The following is a 27,622-nucleotide window of genomic DNA, read 5'->3' as shown; positions in this document are numbered from 1 at the left end:
ATGAGTATCTTTCTTAAAATCATAATCCTGTTTTCATCATCTGCAGTCACTATGGCAACCGCAGAGGCCCTCAGCTGAAAGTCTCCAGTTAACAGAGTCACTGTTAAACTGAAACACCGGAAAGTCAGCTTTAAGTTTGATTCTGAAGTTATCAAGTCAGTCTGCTTTAAGTTTGATTCTGAAGTTATCAATTGTCAGTGTGTGGCCCGCGTCAGAATTTTGCGGTTTTCACTGCTACAATGTTGCATATGTGGGTTCTGGTAATGCAACCACATGAAAGTCTACTGTACTGGGCTATTTTCATCAAAATCATTGTTTTTTCTTTTTTTTTTTTTTATTCGACAGCTGATGTCCGGGGCTTTTTCCAAGAGATCCAGGATTTAGCCCCGAATGCCCAGGTCTAACGACACGCCTGCCCAGGCCTCTGTCTCTTTCCATTTCATTTCTTCAATTTTTCTAATTTCTTTGTTCCTTGCTGATCCTTCAAGTATATATCATTAAAACAAAGCATGAAAAAAGTAAATAAATCCAATATAAAATTAAATAAGGTTGCTAAACAATACATAACATGAATGGCATCCTCTGTAAAAATGAATTTAAAAAACACGACACTTCTGCCCTCTGGTGGTCATCTTATGAAATTGATTTTTCTTCTTCCAAAGTGTATGCTTTTACGGAGCCCGGGGGAAATGAAAAATATATTAAAGCCACAATGTACGTAGGCTATTTGAGCGTACGCACGAGATGTAATTTGTTACTTCAATAACATTTAAAAAAACTCCAAATTTTGTACGTTTCTCATCAAGAACCCCAGGTATGGACAGTTTTTGTGTGTACATAATACTGTTAATGTACCTTTGTTTATAAAATAAATAAATGGAATACAAATAATCTCAAACAACTACGAAGGCGAGTTACTATGACTATCACCGCCGGCATGTTCCCAATGTTCCTCAATGCGCGGAACCTTTTACAATGTTGTTTTCACTCGGTTTTACTACACAGTGGCCCTTCTGTACACTTCCGGGTCGGAGGACTTCTCAGTACACATGTGAGCAGTGACGAGAGCCGACGTTGACTGGGACCAGACTCCAAAAGGTTTATCTTCAGGTAGGGAGACTGATAACTTCATTTTCCACTGAACATTTAACACACACACGAGCTTGTATTCCTGGTGCTTCCTTACTCGTCACACTGGAATAATAACTAATGTGTTCCTTTTTAATAAGCTAGCTGAGATCCAACACTCATTGTTGGCCTTTGCACACAAAATTACATTGTAAAAAAGAAAAATACCAGAGTCACGAACAGCGTGGTTTTTGCCTGGGAGTTGTTTGTTAATTAAGTTACGTCATAATTGTGTGCCAGTAACCCAAAGCAAACTTATGTAGTTATTAGTCTAATTAGGCCTATTGTCTTTTAAGTTATCATAAGCCAGAAAGAATGTCCCCGGTGTTTTGCTGTAGCTTAGCTTCGGTTGTTGTGTAAATTATTTTATTCCATGTTCGAACTAAAAGAAATAAACTAAATAAAACTGTTAGTATGTAGGCTACTTCATTTTACCATAAGCGAGCAGTACCTAAAGTGTCCTACCTTTTCTAAACTTCAATTGTATTAGGTTTTACATTGTTTTGAATCGTCAATGCAAATCATATGCATCACATTTGTAGGTGTGTTGTATTTTCAAATTTTGCAAATCCTTCTTCAAATAAATACAGGATTTTCCCAAACACACCAGGTGTGGAAAGTCCCAGATGAAGCTTTTGAATATGATGCTTGGAATCAGCAGCAGAGTCGGGGCATCTCTTCCTCAGCTCTTTCCGTCATTCTGTGTGAAAGACGCTTGAGCTGACAAAACCTTGCCAACAGTGCCCCTGCTTTTGTGGTGGACAGTTTTAGCCATATTACCCTAGTTGATATGGTTAGTCCTGTTTTTCACCTGCCTTCTAGACAGCCACTGCTCCCTGTTCACTGCATGGCAATGCTGAACACATTGACTATTTTGTAAAGCCTTCCTTGCTAGTACATTTAGGTGTTTGTAGGAACAATGAATGCTTACATAAATCCAAGTAGCTGTCTGCCCTTCATAATCTCTGTAAAGATAAACTCATGAAATAGTTTGTGTTTTCAGTGGACAGGATGGACGGAAAAGTTAAGGAACAGAAGCGACATCAGCAGAAGCACAGTGGACCGAAGGCAGAGAGGAAGAAGCTCAAGAAGCAGGAAGGCTCCACAGACGAAGATGCACGGAAACGCAATCCCAAAGCCTTCTCTGTTCAATCGGCTGTACGCATGGCCAAGACTTTCCACAGGTCAGTCCTCATGTCTCTTGCATTAGGTGACTGCCAGACGGAGACTTCAGGCACCTGTAGCATCCAAGATTTCATGTCAATTCTGTTGTCCTTTGTGCTTAGTTTCAAGAAGGGACATAATTCTATTAATTAGATAATCTAAAGTTGGATTAACCAAAAATCCTGTGGCCGACTAATAAAAAATGTGAGAAATGAAACAAACAGTGCAAAACTACTCTTCATGTGTATTGTTTTTAGGTCCCAGGACATAAAGGCCAAAAAACATCACATCCCCCTAGTAGACCGGACTCCCCTGGAACCCCCTCCAGTAGTGATTGTAGTAGTCGGGCCCCCCAAGGTGGGAAAAAGCACCCTGATCCGCTGCCTGATCAAAAACTTCACCCGGCAGAAGCTTGGGGAAATATGTGGACCTGTAACCATTGTCTCTGGTAAGTTTGGCCTCAGATTTCCTCTGTAGTAGCAGATGGGTTAGATGTGGTCAACGTCATCAGGCGCTGCTGTAATCATACAAGTCCCCTATAGCAGTTTCACTACTTTATAGATTTTACAGTGTTCCACAGAAAACATTGACATTCTTCTAATAACACTGTTTAAAATTCATGGTTTCAAAGAATCCTGTTTTTAATTTGACATAGGGCGCACTCACACTGTCCTACCGTGCCCCGTGCCCCGTGCTTTAGGGTACTTGTTCACCCCTCCCTCTCCCCCCGCGCCCCAGGCCCGTTTGTACTCACACTGCATGGGCTTCGCGCAAATGCTTCTAGCTGTCCATACGTCATCACGCCGTAACACGTCACACGCATTGATTGACGTCATCGCGATGCGTCTTTGTTTACAAATCTTTTCATAGACACCTGAGTTTTTGTGCGTCTTGTCCGACTGTTTTATGAATATTTTCATCCGACCAAATCTGCAGTAAACACTCCACCTCCGCATCACACCAACGTGAACCTTTCGCCGCCATTGTTGTTGTTAAATGTCTGCGCATGGTCCGTCCTTCTAATATCTATGTCCGAACAGGCGCACATAAATGAAGTCAGGCCCGCCGTAGGCATTGTGCTTGTGCTCGTACACGTGCGCGCGCTCGTGCTCGTACATGTGCAAACACGCTCTACAAAAGCCCACCTCTCTCAGGCGGGCCGTGGTGGTCGCAGTTATGCGCGGAGCGGTTGCACTCACACTGCTCAAACGCACTAGGCTTTAGCTGAAAAAACGGTTTTGGCCCGGTGCGGAAGGACAGTGTGAGTGCGCCCCAAGTTGGAGTGCTTTATGGTTTCATGTCATTTTACTAAAAGAGTGTTTAAAACAAATGAGAAATTCAGTTATGATTAATGAACCAGAATGTTTCATAATTTTTCTGTGTCTGCTAAGTGACTACTCTTGTATTCTTTAGGAAAGAAGCGTCGCCTCACTTTCATGGAGTGTAACAATGACATTAATACAATGATTGACCTTGCAAAAGTAGCTGACCTGGTGAGTATCTCAGTTCACAGTAAAAAAGCAAAAAGTCCTTTTAATTAATGTATGACAAAGTTGATTTCAGTGAGATATTTGTGTACTTTGCCAACTGTACACAAGTTGTTAACAGCGAATGTAAAAGAAATGTTAATTAGTTAATGGCTAATAAGTACCCTCAGTCTTTTATAAACAGTGTGGCATATCAGTCAGCTTGATATTTCACAAAAACAGAATTAGGCCAGGGCGCACACGTGTATTCTCCCACGACACCTATTCGATATGGGTTTTGTGATAAATGCAGAAAAGAGCATGTTGTCCCTGACACAGGACATAATCTTTTGGGATTATCCCTGGACTCTGTGACTTTCACAGCCGCCTCTAGGCGAAACAAGTGAAAGCAGGGTATGTCCCAAACTTGTCCATTCAGGCAAATCTGTTCAGTTCAGATCGCGCCACCGGTGAGCCCCGGCCTTTCTGACCCACGGGGTACCCATGGGCCCCGTCCTGTCAAGGAGGGTGGTCCATACGGACACCAGCCTGACAGAGTTGCGCGGAATTCACAAGGGCAGGCCGGTGAGGGGCTGCTGGAGTGTGGACCTCAAGCAGTCTCAGATGAATTTTCTCGAACTTTCAATGGTTTCCTCTCCCTGAAACACATCTTTCCATCTCCTATTGGGCATCATATCCTCGTGAGGACGGACAATACTCAGCTTCGTATTGTCCGTGGTGGTTACTGTTCTTTAATTTTGATCACTGTTTTTTTTTCACACAATAAAAGGTTTTTGTAGACGTGCCTTGGTGGTATAGCCACAGAGGATATTCTATCAAATTTTGAACATTAAAAAATAACATTTCAGACTAAATTAAGTATTTATAATTGGTTCTCTTATTTTGATCACCAGTGTATACACACATTTCCTGTGTAACATAGGTTTTCATCTTCTCCTTACTCTTAGGGCAAAGTGTACACTGGTTTTGAAACTGGGGCTATAATTTTGGAGTATTGTACAATTTTAGACCTAATAACCACAAATTGTGTGCAAACAATGCTAACAAAATACACATGCACTTGTAAGGGTAGAAGACCCACATGACCCTTTATCATAGAATAATACATACAAACGGAATAAATTAACCCAAATAAGGAACAACATATTGGTCTCTGACCAGCAGCTTGATGTGTGTCGTATAGAAACATGTGACTTTATGTATTTCTCTAATCATGACTTCATTGACAGCTTTATCGGCCATTTCAAATCATCTCAACAACTGCAATAATATGTTCACCAAACCTCTAACAACAATATAAACAGCAGGCTTCATAAACACAATATCAAGCACTTATGACTATCGCACCAATCTTTTAAAAAATAGCGGTGTTTTTTTAATGCAGTCTAATAAAAGTCAAATTAGGGAAAATACAAACACATTGTTTTACAATAGGAGTGACTGCTGATGAAAGAGATAAAGCTCTAGGAATAATCAAGCCTGGGTGTTCTGGTCCTGGTCTGGATTAGGCTAGCTGCACACAATAATCTGCATGGTTACTAATGTGCTACTGTTTTCATGAAACCGCGTTAAGGCTAAATTCAGGCAGGATAACTGAAAAATCCTGGTTTAATCCACTACCTAGTTTATGTGAAACAGTTGTTTGGTTTGAACAGACTCTAGAGAGCTTAATAAAGTATTATTAAGTTGAATTAAATAGTTTTCTTTGCCTTCTAGGTTTTGATGTTAATAGATGCCAGCTTTGGCTTCGAGATGGAGACTTTTGAGTTTCTCAACATCTGTCAGGTGCACGGCTTCCCTCGTATCATGGGTGTGCTGACTCACCTGGACTCATTCAAGAACAACAAGACACTGAGGAAGACAAAGAAAAACCTCAAACATCGCTTCTGGACTGAGGTCTATCAGGTAAACGACATAATCACCATCATCTTTACACTTGGAAATGCCCCCTTTTGCCCATATACAGAATTGTTTATATACAAACCATAACTTGTATATACTGAGAGATGTTGTGTTTGAACCTGCCAGGGGGCCAAGCTGTTCTATCTATCTGGTATGGTTTATGGTGAATATCAGACTCAGGAAGTGAAGAACCTTGGCCGCTTCATCTCAGTCATGAAGTTTCGTCCTCTGGTGTGGCAGACCTCCCACCCTTATGTGCTGGTTGACCGGTGAGTGAACCCGAGACTCACAAGTGTAATTTCATCCAAATGACACTTGCAGCAAAGGTACAGTATTTGCTCCGAACTGTAGATGGATGATGTGAAGATGTAAAGTGAAAGAGAAGAGTGATCCATTAACTCCTCATGGGGCCTGTTTCACAAAGCAGGTTTATTGAAAACTCTGAGTCTGTTAACCCTGAAATGAGGGAAACTCTTGAGTTTTCCGTTTCACAAAGGGAGGTAACTCAAACCAGAGACAGAGGGGTAACTCTAGCCTGTTTCACAAAGAGAGGTAACTTAAACTCTCGGTCAGTTGCCATGGTAACATGCTCTCCGAAACTAACCTGGTCGGGACCAGGTTTTTCTCAGAAAACCTTGAGTTTCTCTCTGTCTCCGCCCTCTTTCAGCCACACACGGTGTTTGATTTCCTCATTCATTCAGTCAGCGGGCGAGTTTTGGCGAAGTATAGTTCCGTCAGTTTTTCAGAAAATCACTGCAAAAATCAGACATTAGAAGTTATATTAGGTGGTGAATATTTCCACTACCATGGCATGTCCTTTTGATAACGAGCCCGTGCATGAAGGTGACGCATTACTGCGCAGAGAATTAAATATTCGTCGGGAGATGATTATCAGACTGCGAATAGACGTCCTTAATATACTGCAGCCATAGTTACAAAATGAATGAAATGGATCTTTTGAGCAAGTTGAATGTATTTGACTTGGCGTTTAATAAAAATAATCCCAGCTTTTCTTGCAATTCAAATGTTCAAAAGTGTGTGCTTTTAATTGGGTTACCGGTATATAAACTACTCCTATAGGTGGAAACAACAGCCTTCTGATCCAGAATATCACCTATAATGCGAGGGGGTGCGTTTCACGGCAGGGAAACACCGTTTCATGTCACAGTCCATCTCATCCCTCCTTACATTTCCAACATTAACAACCAGTAATGCTCTTATATCACAGCAGATATTGTGTGTTGCGCTGCGTTTTTTTGCAAATGGGAGTTTTTTTTGCAACATATAAAACAGCCACTTACGGTAATATTTACTTTACCATGTAAAACATGCTCAAAATGAGGCGTCACCATGAGACAGTGCTGAGGTTTTACCTGTTTGAACAATGTTTTTATGTTTCATCTTAAGCTGCTGCCAAGTGCGCTTCTCCCCCGTGGGAATGCACTTAAATTAAATAAATTATAATCGGCTCCCACTCAAGCAGTTCCCCCTGTGATATTACTGTGATTGCAACAGGACTACATTTAAACTTATGCACTGACCCGAGCCGCAATGTTCTCCCGCACCGTCTCCCTCTCTTTTGCTGCTGCAGCGGTGTAAACCTGCTCAAACTCTCCGTATGAGCGCATTAATATTTCCAATTCCAGTTGTAGCGTAGCCCTTCGCTTCCCCGTTGCCATGGTGACTCGTCGAATCAGGGCTCCATTGATGCTGTCTTTTTTTACTTGTGGTGCACGCGCTTAACTCCAGGTCAAACTACTCTGAGTTGATCAACCTAACGCAAATCTGCTGTTCTGGAACCGAAAACTCAGAGTTTCCTATCTCAGAGTAGATCAACTCAGAGTTCAGGGTTAAACTCAGAGTTTTTTGAACCTGCTTTGTGAAACAGACCCCATGTAGTTGTCATTTTCAGGGTTCTTAACAGGTGCTAGAAATCCTTGAAAACACTTCAGGTTTCTTTTTTTTGCAACGTATTTTTTATTTGTTTTCTAAGTTATACAAAGTACAATTTGAGATACAGTTTTGATACATTTTTACAAGGTCCATCCCACAAGTAACCCTAGTCCACTGCATATCAAAGTTCAATGAGGAGTATGATACATTCTTCAAAAACACACAAAGAACACAAATGGTGAGAAAAAAGAATAAGGCATCCATCTTTGGTACCTCATCCAAAAGTGGTTTACTTCTGTAAATCTGGCTAATTTGGCTTCAGAGCAGTGCAGTCTGTGAACAATCTTAAACTGTATTATCAACTAACTGTATTAACTGTAGATCACCACATGTCCTCTGAAAAATCTGGATCCTACTTTTCTTCCCACTGTCGTTTAAGACGTGTAGTGGTTCCAAATAGTTACAGTGGAGTAGCATGTAAATTTGGCCAATAATATTTTTACAGGATTGCGAAGTGCTTGGATTTTGATTAAAGTGCTCAAAACTGCTTGAAATTGAGGTTCTGGAGGATGCAAGGTCTTCTTACAAATAGGTTTTGAAACATGAAACTTTGTTGGGTTTTAATTTTTCACAAAACATAATTTTACATTCTAATTCTAACTAGAAAATTCTGCAAGACATTTTAATTGTGAGCAAACTTACCTGTGCTGATACTTGGTGCACATCCCAATGCTAAGATCAATAGTAGTAATAGCAGAAGTTGGCTAACAGTAGTAGTAGTAGTTATAAAAAAGACTGTAGTACATGACAGACCAGAAGTGTCCAATCCTGCTCCTGCATGTTTTATGTTTCTCTCTGCTGAAACACACCTGAGTCTAACAATGATCAAACTGTGTGACAAGTTTCAGCTGCTTGATAACGAGCACATCATTAAAATCAGGTGTGTTAGAGCAGGGGCAAGCCTAAAACATGCAAGACATTGGGTCACTGTCTACATCAATTAAAGTCAGCCCTGGTTTCCATGGTGACAGGCGGACAGCAATTTATATAGACAGGTCAGAAAGTTCATTTAATGGAGATGACACCTCTCGAACAACCAATCTTTTAATTAAAAAAAAGTGAGTCCAATGTCCAAAATATGATAATCAGAAGAGACTCTGCTGAACACGTTGATATCATTTTAATGTTTGTGGGGTCAAATGTGTGGGAACCAGGGCAGGTTAAAAACCTGGCTGTCTGCTGTAATCCAGACAATTTCTTGTCTGAATTTGTATTGCAGCGCAATGGGTAACTGGTTGGTACTCCTGTCACTTGGAGGCTCATAGGGTCAAATGTGTACACCGGTTTAATAGTAACATATCTGCGACCAGCAGACCAGCTATGTTTATGAGTTGTTTGTAGGAGATGGAGCAAGTTGTTGAGATTTTTTTCAGTATATTTTAAAGCTCCTCCACACTCTAGCTGTGGTTTCGCACACTCTAGATCTGAACAATCCACCACGTATACAACCATTATAAAATCTTAAACGGTTATCGAAACCATAATTGTGATTATGTAAAAATATTGCTTGATATCAAAATGCCCATTCAACCCAAAGAAGTCACTTGAAAGTTTAGAAAATGCTTATTTAGCACGGACAGCGTCAGCAAGGGACCTATTGTTTTTTTAAGGATTATTTTTCCCTATTATTTTTATTATTATTATTATTATTACTACTACTTTACTAAAGGAATTGCCTTTTTGAGGGCCTTATCATATCTAAAAAGTCCCCAAAATTTGCAAAGTGGTCAAGTCTGGTGTAAATTTAGGTATTTTATGGGTCTCATGCATGGGCGTGGCAAAATACCTCCGTAACACCCCCTAGGAAGTTTCTAAAATTGAGCCCCTCGATGAGGTTTCCCCAAGAGTTACGAAAATCAGTAGGCTCATAGAGAGTGAGGAGACGCACAGTAAAGCCTCAAGAAGACATATCCTAAACCCAACAGGAAGTCAGCCATTTTAAGTCAAATATGCAAATTTAGTCAATATTTGGCCTTTTGAAGGTGCCATACTTTAACAAACTCAGCCCAGAGATTTAACCTGATCGACATCAAAATTGGCCTGTCTTATATCAAGACCTTTGTGATCAAAGTTACCTCATATCGTTCTGTTTTTTTAAAGCGTGAGCCTGTGGCATGGGGGTGAATATTGGCGTTTTTCCTTGAAACAGGAAGTAGCTAATAACTTCAGCATACATTGCCCAATCTGCTCCAAACTTCTGATGGTTGATGAGGGTCCGGCCCTGAACAGAACCACAACTCCATATTCACTCATAATCAGAGCGCCCCCTATTGGCGACAGGAAATATGTGGCTTTTTGATGGTTTCATACTTTAACAAACTCCTCCAAACAAATCCCATCACCTTCAAAATCGGCCTGTACCATCTAAAGACCTTAGTGATCAAACTTAACTCATATCTTTTCTGGAGGGTGTGGCCGTGGCGTGGCGGTGAACATTGGCATCACATCAGAGAAGAGAAAGTAGCTATAACATGTGCAATAATTGTCCAATCTGCCCCAAATATCTCATGCATGACAAGAGCCCCACCCTGAACAAACCTAGATGACATCATTGACTCACAGTGAGAGTGCCCCCTACTGGCAAACCTTAAATTACAGCCCCTACTCCAGGAAGGATGTACATTTATGAAAATCGTTAAGCATATATAACACCTCCAGACGTACAAAAAAGCCTCTTGGAGCAAAATCCTAAACGCAACAGGAAGTCGGCCATTTTAGGATTTTATGACCATTTTCCAACATTTGCACCTGTCATACTTTAACAAACTACTCCTAGAGATTTAACCTTATTGATTTCAAAACCGACCTGTATCATCTAAAGACAAGACTCAAAGTTACCTCATATCCTTTCATTTTTCTGGAGCATGTGGTCATGGCATGGTGGTGAATACTGGCATCACGTTATGAAACAGGAAGTTGCTGTAACTTTAGCATACATTGTCCAATCTTTAGCATATTTCTGAGTAATGACAAGATCCCCAGCCTGAACACACCAACACATCAATATTTACACAGCCACAGCGCCACCCTGCGGCAACAGGAAGTCAACCTAATATCACAAACTTCATCAGATTTACACCAAATTTTCAATATGTGTATTTCGTTTGATATACAACAAGGCAAAGCATCTTTGGTATGTGCGCTGTAGCGCCAAGTAGTGGATGCAGGAAGTGGAGCAAAAAGTTTCCATAGATTGCCTGCGGAGCCACACCATTTGTGCCCTGTTCTATGTTATCGGCCGGAGGCCGGACAATTTCCTCGACAAGCACCGGGTGCGAGAGCCCATTCATCGCTGCTTGCAGCTTTAATTTTCAGTTATATTTTCAAGGATAGGAATATTCTCCTAGAAAAATGTTAAAGGTCGAATATGTAGAATCCTTTTATAAACTGCAATCAGCAAAGTCTGGCAGATCGAGCTGACTCAGTCAAATTTCAAATGTTTACAACTCTCACGTCCCTCCCCCTCTACCACGAGCTCCTCCGCTCTCTCCCTGAGTGAACAGGATGATACGGGCATGGTGGATTTTTTGCAAAACACATAACAGGCTCTACATGCACGAAGAGGTGCATTTTGTTTGTTTTTTTAAACCGGATGATTTATGTTGTTCTATTGGAGCATACTGTTGGCTTTATATGATCAAACAAATTTGCCGACTGGGATTTTAAAAGCTATATATTTTTTTTAAATAATACACTCACATGGTGGTACAGAATGAAAGTATTGCTTTCCCATAAAAAAAATTTTTTTTTATCTGAATTAATATTTTATAATTTTGACAGGTTTGAGAGTGACTTTCTGTCAAGTTCTGTGTCCATTGTAGCAGTCAATAGCGATGGGCCTTGCATGTTGCCAGGGCTGTCTGTTGTTGCCACAGAAACAAGGAATCATTTTGAGTTGAGATTACACACCACTCAAAGAAAGACTTCCAGTTGAAGACTGGCTATTACTGTTGTCAAATTAATTGATTAGTCCAAATCAGTCATTACCCTGTCATGATCGCTTGACATACGGCAACAGACCTGGCAACCCAACTGCTGGAATAATAATTTTGTTGTTGCGACTACGAACTTGAGACACTAGATGGCGGAGTTCTGCTCATTCTCCATATTCAACCTTTAGTATCAACATAATCTGATGTTCTATCGACACGTGCGTGCGTGCGTGCGTGTGTGTGTGTGTGTGTGTTTGTTAGTGTGTGTGTGTGTGTGTGTTACTTTGTACATCATCTTCCCAATTGTCCTTTCTGCATTCAAACAGTATGGAGGACTTAACTGACCCTGAGAGGGTGAGGACAGACCCCAAGTGTGACCGCACAGTGTCTCTTTACGGCTACCTACGGGGGACATATTTGAAAAATAAAGGCCAGGTCCATATCCCAGGTACATAAGCACAGTTACTTACAGAAACCTTTTGTTCTCGACATCAGACTGTCTAAAGCAGACATGGTCCAGAATAGCACTAATGAGATTCCCCAGAAACTCATGACAGTAATATATTTTGTGTGGTTGCTCTTTGCAGGTGTTGGAGACTTTCAGGTGGCAGACGTGAACTTCCTTCCAGACCCATGTGCCCTGCCGGGTGCTCAGAAGAAGAGAGCGCTGAATGAGAAGGAACGTCTGCTCTATGCACCCATGGCTGGTGTCGGGGGGGTAGTGTATGACAAAGATGCCGTGTACATCGACCTTCCTGCTAGCCACGTCAATCAACTGCAGGTGTGTGTGCTTGGCACGAGAGTGTGTTTTTAAAAAATTTACCAGTGTGATTTTGAAGAAGCTTCTGACAGCCTGTTCTTGTACCTTCAAACAAGTATTGTTTGTTCCTGGTGTAAAATGATCGAGGGTCGACTTGATCCATTCATATTTACTTTAATGACATCACAAACATCTAAACAAACCGGCATAAGAAATGCGTCTTCAGTAACCAAGGCAACAACACATGAATTGCTCTGCGTTTTCAATGTTCCAGTTGCTGTGACAACATTCATTCCATTACATAAACTATACATGACATTGGTGTGAAGTGTATTCTGTTTCCCTATTACAGGAGGAGGTGCGGCCCACCACAGAGCTGGTCCAGTCTCTCATTGACACACATGCCACCCTGGATGCCAAAATGGATGCCAGTAAGGTGTCTCTTTTCAGCGGTTCTGCCACCCTGGAGCCCACAGACATCGACAAGCAGAGCAGGTGAGACACATCATTAGGGAGAGATATTAGAGCCTCATCCATACATGACTGGTCATTATTTTTTAGACAGTCACTATCAGCATATAGAGGACATACTAGGGCTAAGTAAATGATCTAAATGAAATAACCACACGGTAAAGCCTATTTTTGTATACTCCTATGTGAGTTAAATTTCTTGTTTTGTGTGTTTTAGAGAGGAGGAGGGTCTTCAGGAGAAGTGTGTCTGGGACCCCAACACTCAGAGAAAGAGGAGGAAGGTGGTCTTCACTGAGGAGGAGGAGGAAGATGTCAGCGGCTCCAGTGATGATGACAGCGATTGTGAAGACAGTGACCAGGAGGAGCTGGGAGAGGATGAAGACGAGGATAACCTGTCCACATTTCTCAAAGAGGCAAGAGCCAACTCTGAGAATTTAGAAAAGATTGTAACAGACTGTCCACCAGTGAAGAAACAAAAACTTGAGGAGAGGAAGGGAGAGAGCGCCGAGGTGCCGGCATTTGCTGACAGCGGAGACGAGTTGGAGATGAGTGAGGAGGAGGGGGGGGGAGCCGGAGACAGTTCTGAAGAGGACCAGAGTGGTGACGAAGATGAGGAACAAGAGTCTGGGAATGAATCGGTGGAAGAGGATGATGCCGCTGACACTACAGTGAAGACAACAGAAAGTGAGGAGGAGGAAAAAGAGCAGGGTAAATTTAGGTTGATTTACTTTTTACTTTCAGTTGTACAAATCCTCTTTCTTTCTCCTCTAAGGGTGGGAATTAAACTTTGTCGATGATGTCGAAGGTAGAATTTGAAAGTTCACCGATTATATTCATCATCCCTCGGTTGAGTTCATTGTCTTGTTTCCGACCACAGGGGATCTGAGGTGGAAGGAAGGACTACGGCTGAAAGCATCAGAAGCGTTTCTGCGGCAACAACGCGCTGCCCCCAATCTGAGGAAACTGGTTTATGGTTCAGGTAGCTTGACACTTACAATTGCATTTACACAATGGGTGCATTTCCATTAGGGTCGAATACCCGGAATGAGGTGGGCCTCCCTCGCCGAAGCACCCTCAATAAATAAATATATATATATTTATATATACATACGCACATATACAAATATACACTACTCACGATAAGTTAGGGATACTGTGAGAGACCAAGTGGATTTCAAACATACATTCTTTGTGTCACTTCAGAGGTTCTTGGGATATATGGAAATATTGTTATTTTTTATTTTTCAGAATTTGATAGAATATCACTAGAATGTGTTTTGACCTTTATGTTGTGGAAAAAAACAGTGATTAAAATGAGAGAACAGTAACCATTTTCAGAAGAGAAGATTTCAACAATGTTTTCTTCTCTAGGATTCAAAAATGAACCGGAAGTGAGAGGCCACAGTTTTGAATGACTTCAGCACATCTGCACCCACAGGGCATCACTAGTTTCTCACACTGCTCTGGTTTGATCTTGGTCCATTCTTCAGTCTCTTCCACAGTTCAATAACTGTAGTGGGTATCTTAGACATTCATTTATTGACAAGGATTTTCCAGAGATTCTCTATGGGGTTTAGATCTGGACTCTGACACTTCCTCCTCCAAATTGAACGGACTTCTTTACACACTTCGGGTTCAGTCTTTATCTCATCTCATCTCATCTCATCTCATCTTCAACCGCTTATCCGAGGTCGGGTCGCTGGGGCAGCAGCTTTAGCAGGGGACACCAAACTTCCCTTTCCCGGGCCACATTAACCAGCTCTAACTGGGGGATCCCGAGGCGTTCCCAGGCCAGTGTGGAGATGTGTCTCCACCTAGTCCTTGGTCTTCCCCGAGGCCTCCTCCCAGCTGGATGTGCCTGGAACACCTCCCTAGGGAGGCGCCCAGGGGGCATCCTTACTAGATGCCCAAACCACCTCAACTGGCTCCTTTCAACGCAAAGGAGCAGCGGCTCTACTCCGAGTTCCTCACGGATAGCTGAACTTCTCACCCTATCTCTAAGGGAGACTCCAGCCACCCTCCTGAGAAAACCCATTTCGGCCGCTTGTACCCGCGACCTCGCTCTTTCGCTCATGACCCAGCTTTCATGACCATAGGTGAGGGTAGGACCGAAGATTGACCGGTAGATCGAGAGCTTTGCCTTCCGGCTCAGCTCTCTTTTCGTCACAACGGTGCAGTAGAGCGACTGCAACACCGCCCCCGCTGCTCCAATTCTCCGGCCAAACTCACGCTCCATCGTCCCCTCACTCGTGAACAAGATCCCTAGGTACTTGAACTCCTTCACTTGGGGTAAGGACTCATTCCCTACCTGGAGTAAGCAATCCACAGGTTTCCTGCTGAGAGCCATGGCCTCAGATTTAGAGGTGCTGATCCTCATCCCAGCCGTTTCACACTCTGCTGCGAACCGATCCAGTGAGTGCTGAAGGTCACTGACCGACGATGCCATCAGGACCACATCATCTGCAAAAAGCAGAGATGCAATCCTCAGCCCACCGAACTGCAACCCCTCCCCCCCACGACTACGCCTCGATATCCTGTCCAAGAAAAATCACGAACAGGGTCTGTGACAAAGCGCACCCCTGGCGGGGGCCAACCCCCACCGGGAACGAATCTGACTGCCGAGGATGCGGACACAGCTCTCACTTTGGGTGTACAGAGATTGGATGGCCCACAGAAGTGACCCCCTCCCCCCATACTCCTGCAGCTTCTCCCACAGTATCTCCCGAGCGACCCTGTCATATGCCTTCTCCAGATCCACAAAACAGATGTAGACTGGATGGGCATACTCCCAGGCCCCCTCCAGGATCCTTGAGACAGTGAAGAGCTAGTTCGTTGTTCCACGTGCAGGACGGAATCCGCATTGTTCCTCTTCAATCTGAGGTTCGACTATAGGACGGACCCTCCTTTCCAGCACCTAGGAGTAGACTTTACCAGGGAGGCTAAGTAGTGTGATACCCCTGTAATTGGCACAACCCCTCTGGTCCCCCTTTTTAAACAGAGGAACCACCACCCCTGTCTGCCACTCCCTTGGCACTGTCCCAGACTTCCACGCAATGTTGAAGAGACGTGTCAACCAAGATGGCCCCTCCAAACCCAAAGCTTTCAGCATTTCTGGATGAATCTCATCAATCCCTGGGGCTTTGCCAGTTTGGAGTTGTTTGACTACCTCAGTGACTTCCGCCAAAGATATTGACAATGATTCCCCACCAGCCTCCAGCTCTGCCTCTACAAAAGAGGGTGGGTTGGGGGGTGGGAGTTCCTCAAAGTGCCTGATTACCTCATCGGTTGAGGTCACCAGCGTCCCGTCCTTACTGTAAACAGCTTGGATGGTTCCCCGTTTCCCCGTCCTGAGATGTCGAATGGTTTTCCAGAACCACCTTGGTGCTGCCCGAAAGTCCTTCTCCGAACTCCTTCCACACCCGCTGCTTTGCCTCTGACACAGCAGAGGCTGCAGCTCTTCTGACCTATCGGTACCTTGCAACTGCCTCTGGAGTCTTCTGAGATAACAGATCCCGGAAGGCCTCCTTCTTCAGTCAGACAGATTCCCTGACCACCGGTGTACACCACGGTGTTCAAGGGTTACCGCCCTTTGAGGCACCTAAGACCTTGAGGCCACAGCTCACCGCTGCAGCTTCAGCAATGGAAGCTTTGAACATTGCTCACTCCGGTTCAATGCCCCCAACCCCCACAGGGATGCCAGAAAAGCTCCACCGGAGTTGTGAGTTGAAGATCTCTCGGACATGGGCCTCCTCCAGACGTTCCCAGTTCATCCACACTACTCGTTTGGGCTTACCCGGTCTGTCCAGAATCTTCCCCCATCCTCTGACCCAACTCATCACCAGATGGTGATCAGTTGACAGCTCTGCCCCTCTCTTCACTCGGGTGTCCAAAACATACGGCCTCAGATCAGATGATACGCTCACAAAATCGATCATCAACCTTTGGCCTAGGGTGCTCTGGTACCACGTACACTTATGAGCATCCTTATGTTCGAACATTGTTTTAGTTATAGACAATCCGTGACTAGCACAGAAGTCTAATAACTGACGACCACTCGGATTAAGATCAGGGAGGCCGTTCCTCCCAATCACGCCTCTCCAGGTGTCTCCATCATTGCCTACGTGGGCGGTGAAGTCTCCCAGCAGAACTATGGAGTCCCCTACTGGAGCCCCAGGCAGGACTCCATTCAGGGTCTCCAAGAAGGCCGAATACTCTGAACTGTTGTTCGGTGCATATGCACAAACAACAGTCAGAGTTTTCCCCCCTACCACCTGCAGGCGATAGGCGCCCTCTCGTCCATCGGGGTGAACTCCAACACCGCAGTGCTCAGCCGGGGGTTTGTGAGTATCCCCGCACCCGCCCGGCGCCTCACACCCTGGGCAACTCCAGAGAAGAATAGGGTCCAGCCCCTATCCAGGAGTAGGGTTCCAGAACCAAGACTGTGTGTGGAGGTAATTCCCACCAGATCTAACTGGTAACGCTCCACCTCCCGCACAAGCTCCAGCTCCTTCCCCCCCAGAGCCAGCTTCTCCTGCCCGTGTCTGGTCCGTCGAGGCCTCTCACCTTCACTGCCACCCGTGCAGCAGCGCACCTGGGTTCAGTCTTTCCTAGCACATAATGTTTCCCATCAGACACAAATAAATTAAAATTTAGCAATGTCATGTCATGGTTTGCTGGATGTTTCCTGCAGCAGGAGTTGGGCCTCTTGTACAGCTACATGGCAGGGTGAATGCAAATGTTTGTGAACCTCCTTCAGCAACATGCAATACCTCCACTGCAACTGTCACCATCAGCTGCAATTTTCATTAAGACAATGGTCCCTGTCACACTGTAAAACAGGCGAAGCAGTTCTTTGAAGCTAAGATTATTGAAACAATGAAATGACTAGAGTCCAGATCTAAACCCCATAGAGAATCTCTGGGAAACCCTTGGCAGCAAAGTAATGTCTAAGAAACCCACTACAGTTAGTGAATTGTGGAAGAGACTGAAGAAGAATGGACCAAGATCAAACCAGAGCAGTGTGAGAAACTAGTGATGTCCTGAGGTCGCAGATGTGCTGAAGTCATTCAAAGCTGTGGCCTCTACACTTCCTGTTCATTTTTGAATCCTATAGAGGAAAACATTGTCGAAATATTATTTTCTGACGCAGTGGTTACTGATTTTGATCACTGTTATAAATAAAGGTTTTTATTGAAGTGCCTTGGTTATGAAAAAAAAACGTGCTAGTCCAGCAGTGGTATTGACACGGATGATATTCTTTTGAATTCTGAACAAAAAAATAACAGTATTTTAGAATAAATCATGAATTAATACTTTTTACTCTCAATCTGATCTCCAGTCTATATATACCGCAAATTTTCAGTGTCTCTTGATAATCACCGTTTTTGTTTTCAGTTACTGAGGCAGATGCTTCGGAGGATGAGGATGAGCAGGAGCTGGGTGGGCTGTTTCGAGTCTGTCGCCCTCAGAACAGCAAAAAGTTCCTACCAAATGCTGTTGACAGCTCCCGTTTCAACCCTGACACGTCCCACGACTGGGTCTTAGAGGAGGTACAGTGCTTACTAATACCCTGGTGTTACTTGGACAGTTAGAGAATTGAGTTCCTGTGTTCTGCTGATAGGAAAACAAAAACATGTCAAAGCGAAACTTAAAAACTTTAAAGTTGCCATGTTTTTTTCCCCCAGATGCTAAACTCCATAAGAGACTGCTTTGTTACAGGGAAGTGGGAGGAGGGTCAAGATGCTGCCACACTGCTGAAGGAGGACGGTAAGAGAGGAGAATTTATCCATCCGCAACACGTGTCTGCAAGACACATGTAATTTGTAGACCTATAGTAAAAAATGTACAAACAATTCTAATGACTATCCAGTGTGAAACTCTCAGTATAAGATAGACAGTGAATACCAGTGGAAGTGGGGTTTTCAAAGAGTGTTTTCTGACTATTAAAAAAAGCACACAAACACAATCTCTTGCTGTTTTGTTGCATCTAGAGGAGCTGTATGGTGACTATGAGGATTTGGAAACAGGAGAAGTCCACAAGGGTCAAACTGGGCAACAGGACCGGGCTGAGGTAAGTCTCATTTATGAGGAATAGTTGAAATCAAGATCATTTTCCACTGATTGACCATTTATTTATCATCTTTTAAAGGAATCGCATCATGATGAAATCATATATTGAGACATCATGATGCACAATTATGTTGGGTAGATTGATAATAATGAGCTTTTCTAACTCCGATTTCTTGTGAAAAATGTATTATAATTTCACTTTAAGCTGTTCATTTTGCTCTAATTAAATCTTCTTAATAAAATGAGAAACCTTTTCATATGTCAAGGATTCGATTCACACATGTGTACAAAAATAGGATTTTACCATTTGGTTATTCATTTATTGAATTACCAGAGAACATGTTACATTGAAACGGGGCTGTGGTGGTTAGCACTGTTGCCTCACAGCGAGAGGGTTGCTGGTTCGAATCCCGGCTGGGGCCCTTCTTTGTGGAGTTTGCATGTTCTCCTTGTGTCTGAGTGGGTTCTCTCTGGGTTCTTCGGCTTCCTCCCACAGCCAAAGACATGCACGTGTTAGGTTCATTGATGACTCTAAATTGCCCGTAGGTGTGAGTGTGAGTGGTTGTCTGTCTCTGTTTGTCTCTATGTGCCCTGTGATAGACTGGCGTCCTGTCCAGGGTGTTCCCCGCCTCACGATGTCCATATCCCGCAACCCCGACAGGGACAAACGGTTTAAGATGAATGATGAATGAATGTCACATTGTGATTGAAGTCATTATCTAGATATAGAAATGACCGTACATACTTACAGACTGCACTTAGGAGCAGTGTGTTGGTAGCTATTCTCTACACTCTGAATCAGCTCATTTGAAACGTATATAATATTTAACTTTTCTGTGACTTTTTCTGCTTCTCAAGCAGAGCAGAAAAAGTCAACACATGACAAGGTACTTGGTAATTTGACAGTATGTTGTTGTTAAAATATCTACAACTGACCTGTTTAAATATACAAATGGTAAAGGGGTTTAAGTCACTGACTGAAAACTCATTTATATCTTTAGTTCCCTCAGTCGGATGATGTTTTGTCTTGTACTCCTTGTGACCAGCAGAACAGTGAGAATGAGGATGACGACGATGATGATGACGATGATAATGAAGAAAGCGGGGTGAAGGTAGATGATGATGAGGTCCAGAAGAACAAGCGTCTGAAGAAGAAACAGAGGCTGAAGGAGCGATTCAATGCAGAGTATGATGACGGAGATGCCACTTACTTTGATGACCTGAAGGAGGAGATGCAGAAGCAGGCTGAGGTACCTGGTGTAGAGTGTTCTGTGACACACAGCAGCTGCTGGAATTCATTCATGTCATGAAGATTCATTATTCTGTTATTATAAGTCCTGCTAACTTATGGATGATAAGGATGAAGAAACAGTGATTCGATTTGTATATTCCTTGCTTATTTATAAAAACATTTGTCTTCTTTCTGTCCTCAGCTGAACAGGGCAGAGTTTGAGGATGTGGATGATGAGACCAGAGTGCAGTACGAAGGCTTTCGGCCAGGAATGTACGTCAGATTAGAAATCTCCACTCTACCCTGTGAGTTTGTCACAAACTTCGATCCACATTATCCCATCATCCTCGGAAGTCTGGGCTCCAGTGAGGGCAATGTGGGATACCTTCAGGTATGTTTTCTTTGTTCATGACTGGTAGTAGCTGTCCTGTCTTGTTTAGGCTCATTTTAAATAAATAAGATATTGGGTAGGATTTAATAATAATCTTTCATCTAGTTAATTGTCTTTTCAGTTCCTATCTATCACAGAGTGAGTTAAAACAATGGTGATTGGTCATGTGACCCACTAATGAAAGCACTTGTTGCCTTTTTGCTGAGTATTCACATCTGTGTGTCTGTGGAGACATTCCCCCTCTAGATAGAAAGAAGCCGCCATGTTAGTGACGGTTGGTCTGTCGTTGGAACTCATCACTGTCGGTTATGCTGCGTACACTTGTAATGAGATTCAGTTCTGAGTCAGGCTTGTAGTAAGGGCAGAAGTGTGTGTGTGTGTGTGTGTGTGTGTGTGTGTGTGTGTGTGTGTGTGTGTGTGTGTGTGTGTGTGTGTGTGTGTGTGTGTGTGTGTGTGTGTGTGTGTGTGTGTGTGTGTGTGTGTGTGTGTGTGTGTGTGTGTGTGTGTGTGTGTGTGTGTGTGTGTGTGTGTGTGTGTGTGTGTGTGTGTGTGTGTGTGTGTGTGTGTGTGTGTGTGTCAGATGCGATTGAAGAAACACCGCTGGTATAAACGCATCCTGAAGACACGGGACCCCCTCATCCTGTCATTAGGCTGGAGGCGCTTCCAGACCATCCCCCTCTACCACATTGAGGATCACAACGGACGCCACCGTCTGCTCAAATACACGCCACAGCACATGCACTGTGGAGCATCCATCTGGGGTGAGACATAGTTAGAGCACACTACACTGTTGACTGCTGGTGTACAGTGAGGCATATCATAATCTGTTTCAGGCTAAACATGTGTTGTTATCAAAGAGATTTGGTTTGTTTTGACAAAGTTAACGTGAATCAGACCTTGTCAGTGGTAGAAAATTAAACCCTGGACTTAATGCCCTCATTGTCCCTGGTATTTTACTGTCCACTGACCTGTATCAGGACAGAAACAGACAGGGATATTTGAACTAATATAGCTCTAATGTTTCTGTTCTTAATCACTTGAAAATGCAGTTGTAAAAAATAAGTATTTTTTCCAAGATAGCAGACCACACAAAATAAATCGCATCATAAAAGACAGTGGTTTTCTGAAATAGTTCAAGAAGCACATATTGATGAACTGCATGGCTGATTCTGCCTCCCCTTTCTTCTAACGGAGGCTAAGAGACAGAATACAGTGTGGAAATGTAACGTATAAGGATGCACCAGTTTAAATAGGCTGAGTAACACTTTTGCTTTTAAAAGAATATCTGCTGATTTCATATGTTATCTTGTTTCTGAATGGAAGAAAAATGTTATTGTTGCCAATGATAAAATACAGAGAGAATATTGGAAATGGTTGTTTTTCTTAAATCATTTTTCCTATTGTGCAAAACAAACCTACAATAAAAAATTAACTGTGGGCTTGTTGAATCGTACACATACACACACACTGACTGATAATATGGGCTGATGTTTTGGCCATGCTGATGTATCGGTCAGGCTCTAATGATTTATAATAATGACAATATAACGTGGTTGTATGTTTCACATCTGACTGCCACAATACTTACTCCAGTCACATAACATAATACGATTATGCTCTTAACACCTACCCTACATCTACCACTCTCTCCGTTACAATATTAATGGATGTACTTGTACATGTAGCCATTGGTACAGGCCTTCATTGGACGGCGATTGTTTTTAATTGTCAAGTCATCTGTGATTCATTAGCATTGACTGTGTAAAGTCAGTAGAAGTCATTTCTTTCTGTATAATGAAACTTTTATTCCTGAAGTGTTGGGGAGAAATGTTTTGCAGTCCTGTCTATAATCAACAGCTCTCTCTGATTATTATAATAACTAGTATTCTCTCTCCCTCTGTTTCACTGAAGGTCCTGTCACACCACAGGGCAGTGGCTTCCTGGCTGTGCAGGCAGTAGCAGGGACCAAAGTAAGTCACCTGTTCACACGATTACATCATGTGATGGAGGGTAAAATGAATCAAATTCTTGTAAAGGGAGAACATTGGGCCTCTTTCACCGATATATTAAATTTGTTGTTAAGAAAAGTCTGCGTCAGATTCATGACATGTTCTTAAACCGCCGAACTGTCCGTACTGTTCTTATAACAATGAATCCCATTTCCTCGTAAGTTGAAAGTGTGTGCTAGCTGATGCTAATTAGCAGGTAAACGCCCTGCAGGGCCGTGTGCAAACAGCCACACACAGCAATAGAAAAAAAATAGTTGAATCAGCTCTAAATGTAAAAATAAAAACCTTAAATAGTTTGGAAATGGAGAAACGTCTGCAGAAAATGAACACCAAAATAGCTGTCAAGAAAAGTGGTTACAGTAGTGGATATTAAGAAATATATATAAAACCCAGTGTCCATTGCTGTTTAGCCGTTGGTGATGCATGCAGCCCGGTGCCAGGGTTGTATTCTTACTGCTGCATCGAGGGTTCAGGTCTAGCTCTTTGCTGCATGTTGTCCTCTCTCCCTCCTTCCCCTTGTCTCTCTACAGCTGTACTATCCAATACATGCTTAAAAAAAGGTCCAAAACAGAGCCACTTTGGGAAAGTGTTTATTAAATTTAGAAGATCTTATTACTTTGTAAAATAATTGTAAAAAATTACATTAGAAATGCTTAAAATATAATAAATATATTCATTTAAACCACTTAATATTACGTATCTGTATAATTGAAGAAAATGCAATAACCATCTCACCATGTCAGCACTCAAATGTGTGTATGAGTGCTCTTGAGTGTGTGTAGAATCTGTTGTTACCTGAGAACAAATCCCCCAAAAATAAAATCTGGGTGTCGGGTTTCAGAATCCTTCTGTAAACTGCGTGATGGATTTTATGAGGACATTTCTTTTTCACAACAGCTGGTAAATGAGGCCCACTGTCAGTTTCCCAAATGGCAACAGCAAATGGGGTCATATGTAGTTTACTTCTAAATTCCTTTTTTCTTTCTGCAGGCTAATTTCCGTATTGCAGCCACAGGAGTGATCCTAGACCTGGATAAGTCTGTGACTATAGTGAAGAAGCTCAAACTCATCGGCTACCCCTACAAGATCTTTAAGAACACCAGCTTCATTAAAGTAGGGAATCCTTTCTTGACTTATATCTTTTCAATCTAAATGTCATTTAGGTCTGCTGTTATTCTGCTGATTTCAGCTTTTAGGTAAAAACTCAAAACAGGTGAAATTAGATGTGTTATATCAAAAATCAGGGGGAAAATTCACATAATAATGATGCGCTCAAGAAATATTCTTTGTGTCCGTTTGTATAGTTTTATTGTTTTAACGTCAGGGTTTCTTTTGTTGAAAATGGTCAGGGATTAAAGGAACTATACAAGACAGACATGTCACAATAAAAACGTACTTGATGAATGAAACATACTTTAAACAACTCTGGCCTGAACTAAAATAATGTAGTTGTTGAGGGGCAGAATTCAATGTTAGTGCTTTTTTCTCTATTGAAAAGACAGGACTGGACTTCCGGTTGGTACATAGACAAGATTGCAGGCTGACTGAACACTGTCCCCAAAACGCAGAATATATTAACAAAACGAGCGAAGCTAAAAGTAAAATGAACACAAAATCAAAATCTGGACAATATGATAAAGGAGCCGAAGAGAGCGACAATGACGCGCCCACCTAGCCTGGCTGGACTTGATCCGACTGAAGCCAGCCTGCTAGCTAGTATTCACACAGAGATTAAAGCGTTGCGCGCCGATGTAAAGAATGAGCTGCACTCATTCCCGTCTATCTTGAGAGAGGGCATGAAGAAGCAGCTGATTGACCTTTGAGATGAGATGGGGACTTGAAAACACAAGAACGGGAGTCAAGGAAGCTGCCCACTAAGCCCCACCCTCTTAGTACTCTTCATAGAGCCCTTAGCTCAGGCAATAAGGGAGGAATCACAGATTTCAATTGGAGATAATGAATACAAGATACGTCTGTTTGCAGATGCTATATTGCTCACTTTGACTTACAGAGAAGTGTACCTAAATTGGTGTCCCTTTTGAGACAGTTTGGTTCCTATTCTGGGTAACATGAGACCCAGATACTCATATATAATTTCCCACCGAATACTGACTTGTAAGGCAGATTATGATTTTAAATGGGACACCCCTGCTATTAAATATTTGGGAGTTTGGACCCAAAAGACGGCTCCAAAATATATAAGACGAATTATGATCCGGTCATTAAGACAGTCAAAGCAGATCTAAGTAGATAGACTGTACTGCCCCTAGACATGTCTAATAAAATAAAAATAGATAAAAATGAATGTCCTTCCTTCCATGTTCCGTGTACCTATCCCAGTCACTTCCTGTAGAGGCATATAAGGCTAAAGAGAGTAAACATTTAATATGACAAATTTATAAAAGACTACAAAATTCCAAGAACCATTCTACTCTCCAGCTTAAGCAGAAATGGGAGGGGGAGTCTGGCCTGGAGATATCTGAGGATGACTGGAGAACTGTTTGGGCAGGTCAAGCTAAGACCACAAACTCTAGAGCCTTGAGAGAATTCTGCTGGAAGAACATAAGAAGTTTTTTTGTCTAATCTAAACAGCAGGGTTTCCAGGGACAGGATAAATGCCAGAGACAACGTGGACAGACAACTTACAACTTACTTTCATATATTCTGGGCCTTCAGCATTTTCTGACATTTTTGAAACTGACTTGACGATTAACAGATGATCAAAATAGTTGTTGATTATATTTCGATATTTTCGATCTATTACTCGAGTTGGTTTTCCTTTCATTTGTCGTCCTTCTGTAAAAAGCTGTCTCAAAACATCATGTTGTTTATAGGACAAGAACATCTTATTTAATGTGATGAACAAGTGCATATCATAAATATAGTATATTACTATATATTGTAAAATACTGAGTATCGTTCTGCATACAAATATGTAATTTTCCACAACTATAAGGTGCTGGAACATCATGAAAATGCACCTTGAAATGCTTGAAAAGTGCTTGAATTAGAGTTTGGAATACGTGTAGGAGCCCTGATAATATTAATACTGCTGTACTTCTGTGGAGTGTTTCCATTGATTTCTCCCTCGTTGTTCACAGGGCATGTTCAACACAGTACTGGAGGTAGCTAAATTTGAAGGTGCTTCTGTACGAACAGTATCAGGGGTCAGAGGTCAGATCAAGAAGGCACTGTCTGCACCACCTGGAGCTTACAGAGCTACGTTTGAGGACCGCCTGCTTATGAGCGGTGAGTGTCTGCTCACTTGTGTTATTATTTAGCAGACTTTACGGCAACGCTTATATTGGATAAAAATACCTTGTGACCTTCACCATAATTGGATTAATTTCATAGGAATGATTTTGTTAGTTGTATCTTCATGTTGATGTGTTCTGTTGCTGTGCAGACGTCGTGTTCCTGCGCTCCTGGTATCCGGTGTCTGTTCCTCAGCTCTACAACCCGGTCACCTCTCTGCTGCTGCCTGTCAGACAGAAGGACAGCTGGGCAGGCATGAGGACCCTGGGGCAGCTTAAACATGACCTGGGCATCCGCAACAAACCCAATGCAGACTCTCTGTACAAGGTAGAGTAGGACCTGCTCTGATCCGAGGCAGTGTGCTGCGCTCAGTGATGCAGCCCCCATTAATAGGTTCTACCAACTATAGTGCTGAGAAGGAAGCTTTTAATATGATGTGTATGCAGGGTTGTTATGGGCAATGGGAATCCTTGAAAATCCTTTAATTTGGCCCTTCTATAGAATGTCGCAAAACATGCATCAAAACATCTGATTTGATGTGAAGAGCATTTATCAATATAATGTATTTACGGTGTGTTCTGTATATAGATATGCAATTTGCCACAGTTGTAAGGTGCTGGAAAAACTTTGGATATCTTGGGTTTGGGTTTTGAACTGTCTGTCCGACACAAGAAAGCCTTTGGAAGCTTTAAAAGTTGTCTGGCTTTTAATAGACAAACACGCCAAATTAGACTTCATTATGTATGAGTAGGTATGTGTTGACTGGCTTGACAGCAAAACCCCTCACTGAGTTGTCATGCACTTAAAGCATCTGTAGACCTGTGCTTCACACAAGACAACACAACAGTAATCCTGACTTGATATCCATCCCTCTCCCTTCCAGCCTGTGGTCCGAGCCCCAAGGCGCTTTAACCGCCTCCACATTCCCAAGGAGCTCCAGAAGGCCCTGCCCTTCAAGAGCAAACCCAAGCAACAGCAACCCAAAGGAAAGGCCCCCAGAGATCTCCAGAGGCCCAGTGTGATCAGAGAGCCCCATGAGAAGAAGGTGAGTCGTCAGTCTCAGTGCTGATGCTCCATGCATTTGGGAGTGAGCATTTATGATTATTTTAACAACAGAATGACCTTGAACTCTTTTCTTGTGTCGTTCCTTTAGGTGGCTGCCCTGCTCCACGCTCTGAGCACAGTCCATTACTACAATAGGAATAAAGCTCACATGGTGCAGCATGCCAAACACAAGGAGTTCTTGCAGCAGAAGGAGAAACAGGAAGAGGACAAGCTGAAGAGACAGAAGGAGGCACGTAAAAAACTGTACCGTGTCATGGGCCAGGCAGACCAGAAGAAGCACAGGTCCAGTCTAAAGGGGGCGCCCAAGGATGATTAATTCACTGAAAACCTCTGCAGACTCTCTGAGATGCTTGACCTGCTCTTTGGACTGTTGGCATTTCTCATTGTCTCATTTTTTTGTATTTTTCCTAGATGTATTGATATTGAACAAAGGGCTGTCTTTTGGAACTTGTTTAATGAAACACATGTCTGTCCATGGAAAATGTCATCTTGTCAGTAGATGATTTACTGGAACATTGGACTATTGGGGCTGATACGGTTGGCTCACCATATCATGAAGATAGTGTTCCATGTGATGTCAAAATATGATACTCAGGATGTGGAAAAGATATGTTTATTGACAGAAACATGAAAAAAAGCGCATTGTCTGTTGTGATATTGAATAAATAAACCCAATGTTTAGCTTATTAACACGGGTAACAGCTTCCGAAGATGTAGGCTTGTTCAACGCTTTCTTTAATGTGAATATTGTGTGCATCTGTGCCAACAACACATTGCCACTAAGCTCTTACCAAACTCCTTTCAG

General features: G+C 42.6%; 1 protein-coding gene across 3 annotated transcripts; it reads left to right on the top strand.

The window, feature by feature from the left end:
- The first annotated feature begins 1,057 nt into the window (after positions 1–1,057).
- bms1 (BMS1 ribosome biogenesis factor) lies at positions 1,058–27,443 on the top strand. 3 transcript variants are annotated; one of them, XM_083932581.1, is made up of 23 exons: positions 1,058–1,110; positions 2,132–2,312; positions 2,550–2,740; positions 3,706–3,785; positions 5,496–5,684; positions 5,808–5,950; positions 11,893–12,014; positions 12,154–12,347; positions 12,679–12,821; positions 13,015–13,481; positions 13,675–13,776; positions 18,192–18,346; positions 18,482–18,563; positions 18,788–18,867; positions 19,913–20,116; positions 20,300–20,488; positions 21,069–21,249; positions 22,400–22,458; positions 23,488–23,610; positions 25,599–25,746; positions 25,904–26,079; positions 26,636–26,797; positions 26,906–27,443. In XM_083932581.1, exons 2-23 carry the CDS (start codon positions 2,140–2,142, stop codon positions 27,131–27,133), a joined length of 3,591 nt encoding a protein of 1,196 aa, XP_083788707.1. In that variant the 5' UTR covers positions 1,058–1,110; positions 2,132–2,139; the 3' UTR covers positions 27,134–27,443. The 3 variants fall into 3 exon arrangements, with proteins under 3 accessions (XP_083788707.1, XP_083788706.1, XP_083788705.1); XM_083932580.1 differs by having other exon boundaries at positions 13,015–13,505; positions 19,916–20,116; XM_083932579.1 differs by having other exon boundaries at positions 13,015–13,505.
- The last annotated feature ends 179 nt before the right edge of the window (positions 27,444–27,622 follow it).

The sequence above is a fragment of the Echiichthys vipera genome (genome assembly GCF_963691815.1).
Source record: "Echiichthys vipera genome assembly, chromosome: 18".
Classification (NCBI taxonomy): Eukaryota; Metazoa; Chordata; class Actinopteri; order Perciformes; family Trachinidae; genus Echiichthys; species Echiichthys vipera.
This window is presented reverse-complemented; position numbering and strand designations above follow the sequence as displayed.

What these genes read in the sequence shown, in the direction of transcription:
- bms1 (XM_083932579.1), top strand. Translation starts at nt 2,140, where the DNA reads ATGGACGGAAAAGTTAAGGAACAGAAGCGACATCAGCAGAAGCACAGT. An exon ending in GCCACGTCAATCAACTGCAG is followed by an intron (nt 12,348 to 12,678) that starts GTGTGTGTGCTT and finishes TCCCTATTACAG; the next exon opens with GAGGAGGTGCGGCCCACCAC. An exon ending in ATGCAGACTCTCTGTACAAG is followed by an intron (nt 26,080 to 26,635) that starts GTAGAGTAGGAC and finishes TCTCCCTTCCAG; the next exon opens with CCTGTGGTCCGAGCCCCAAG.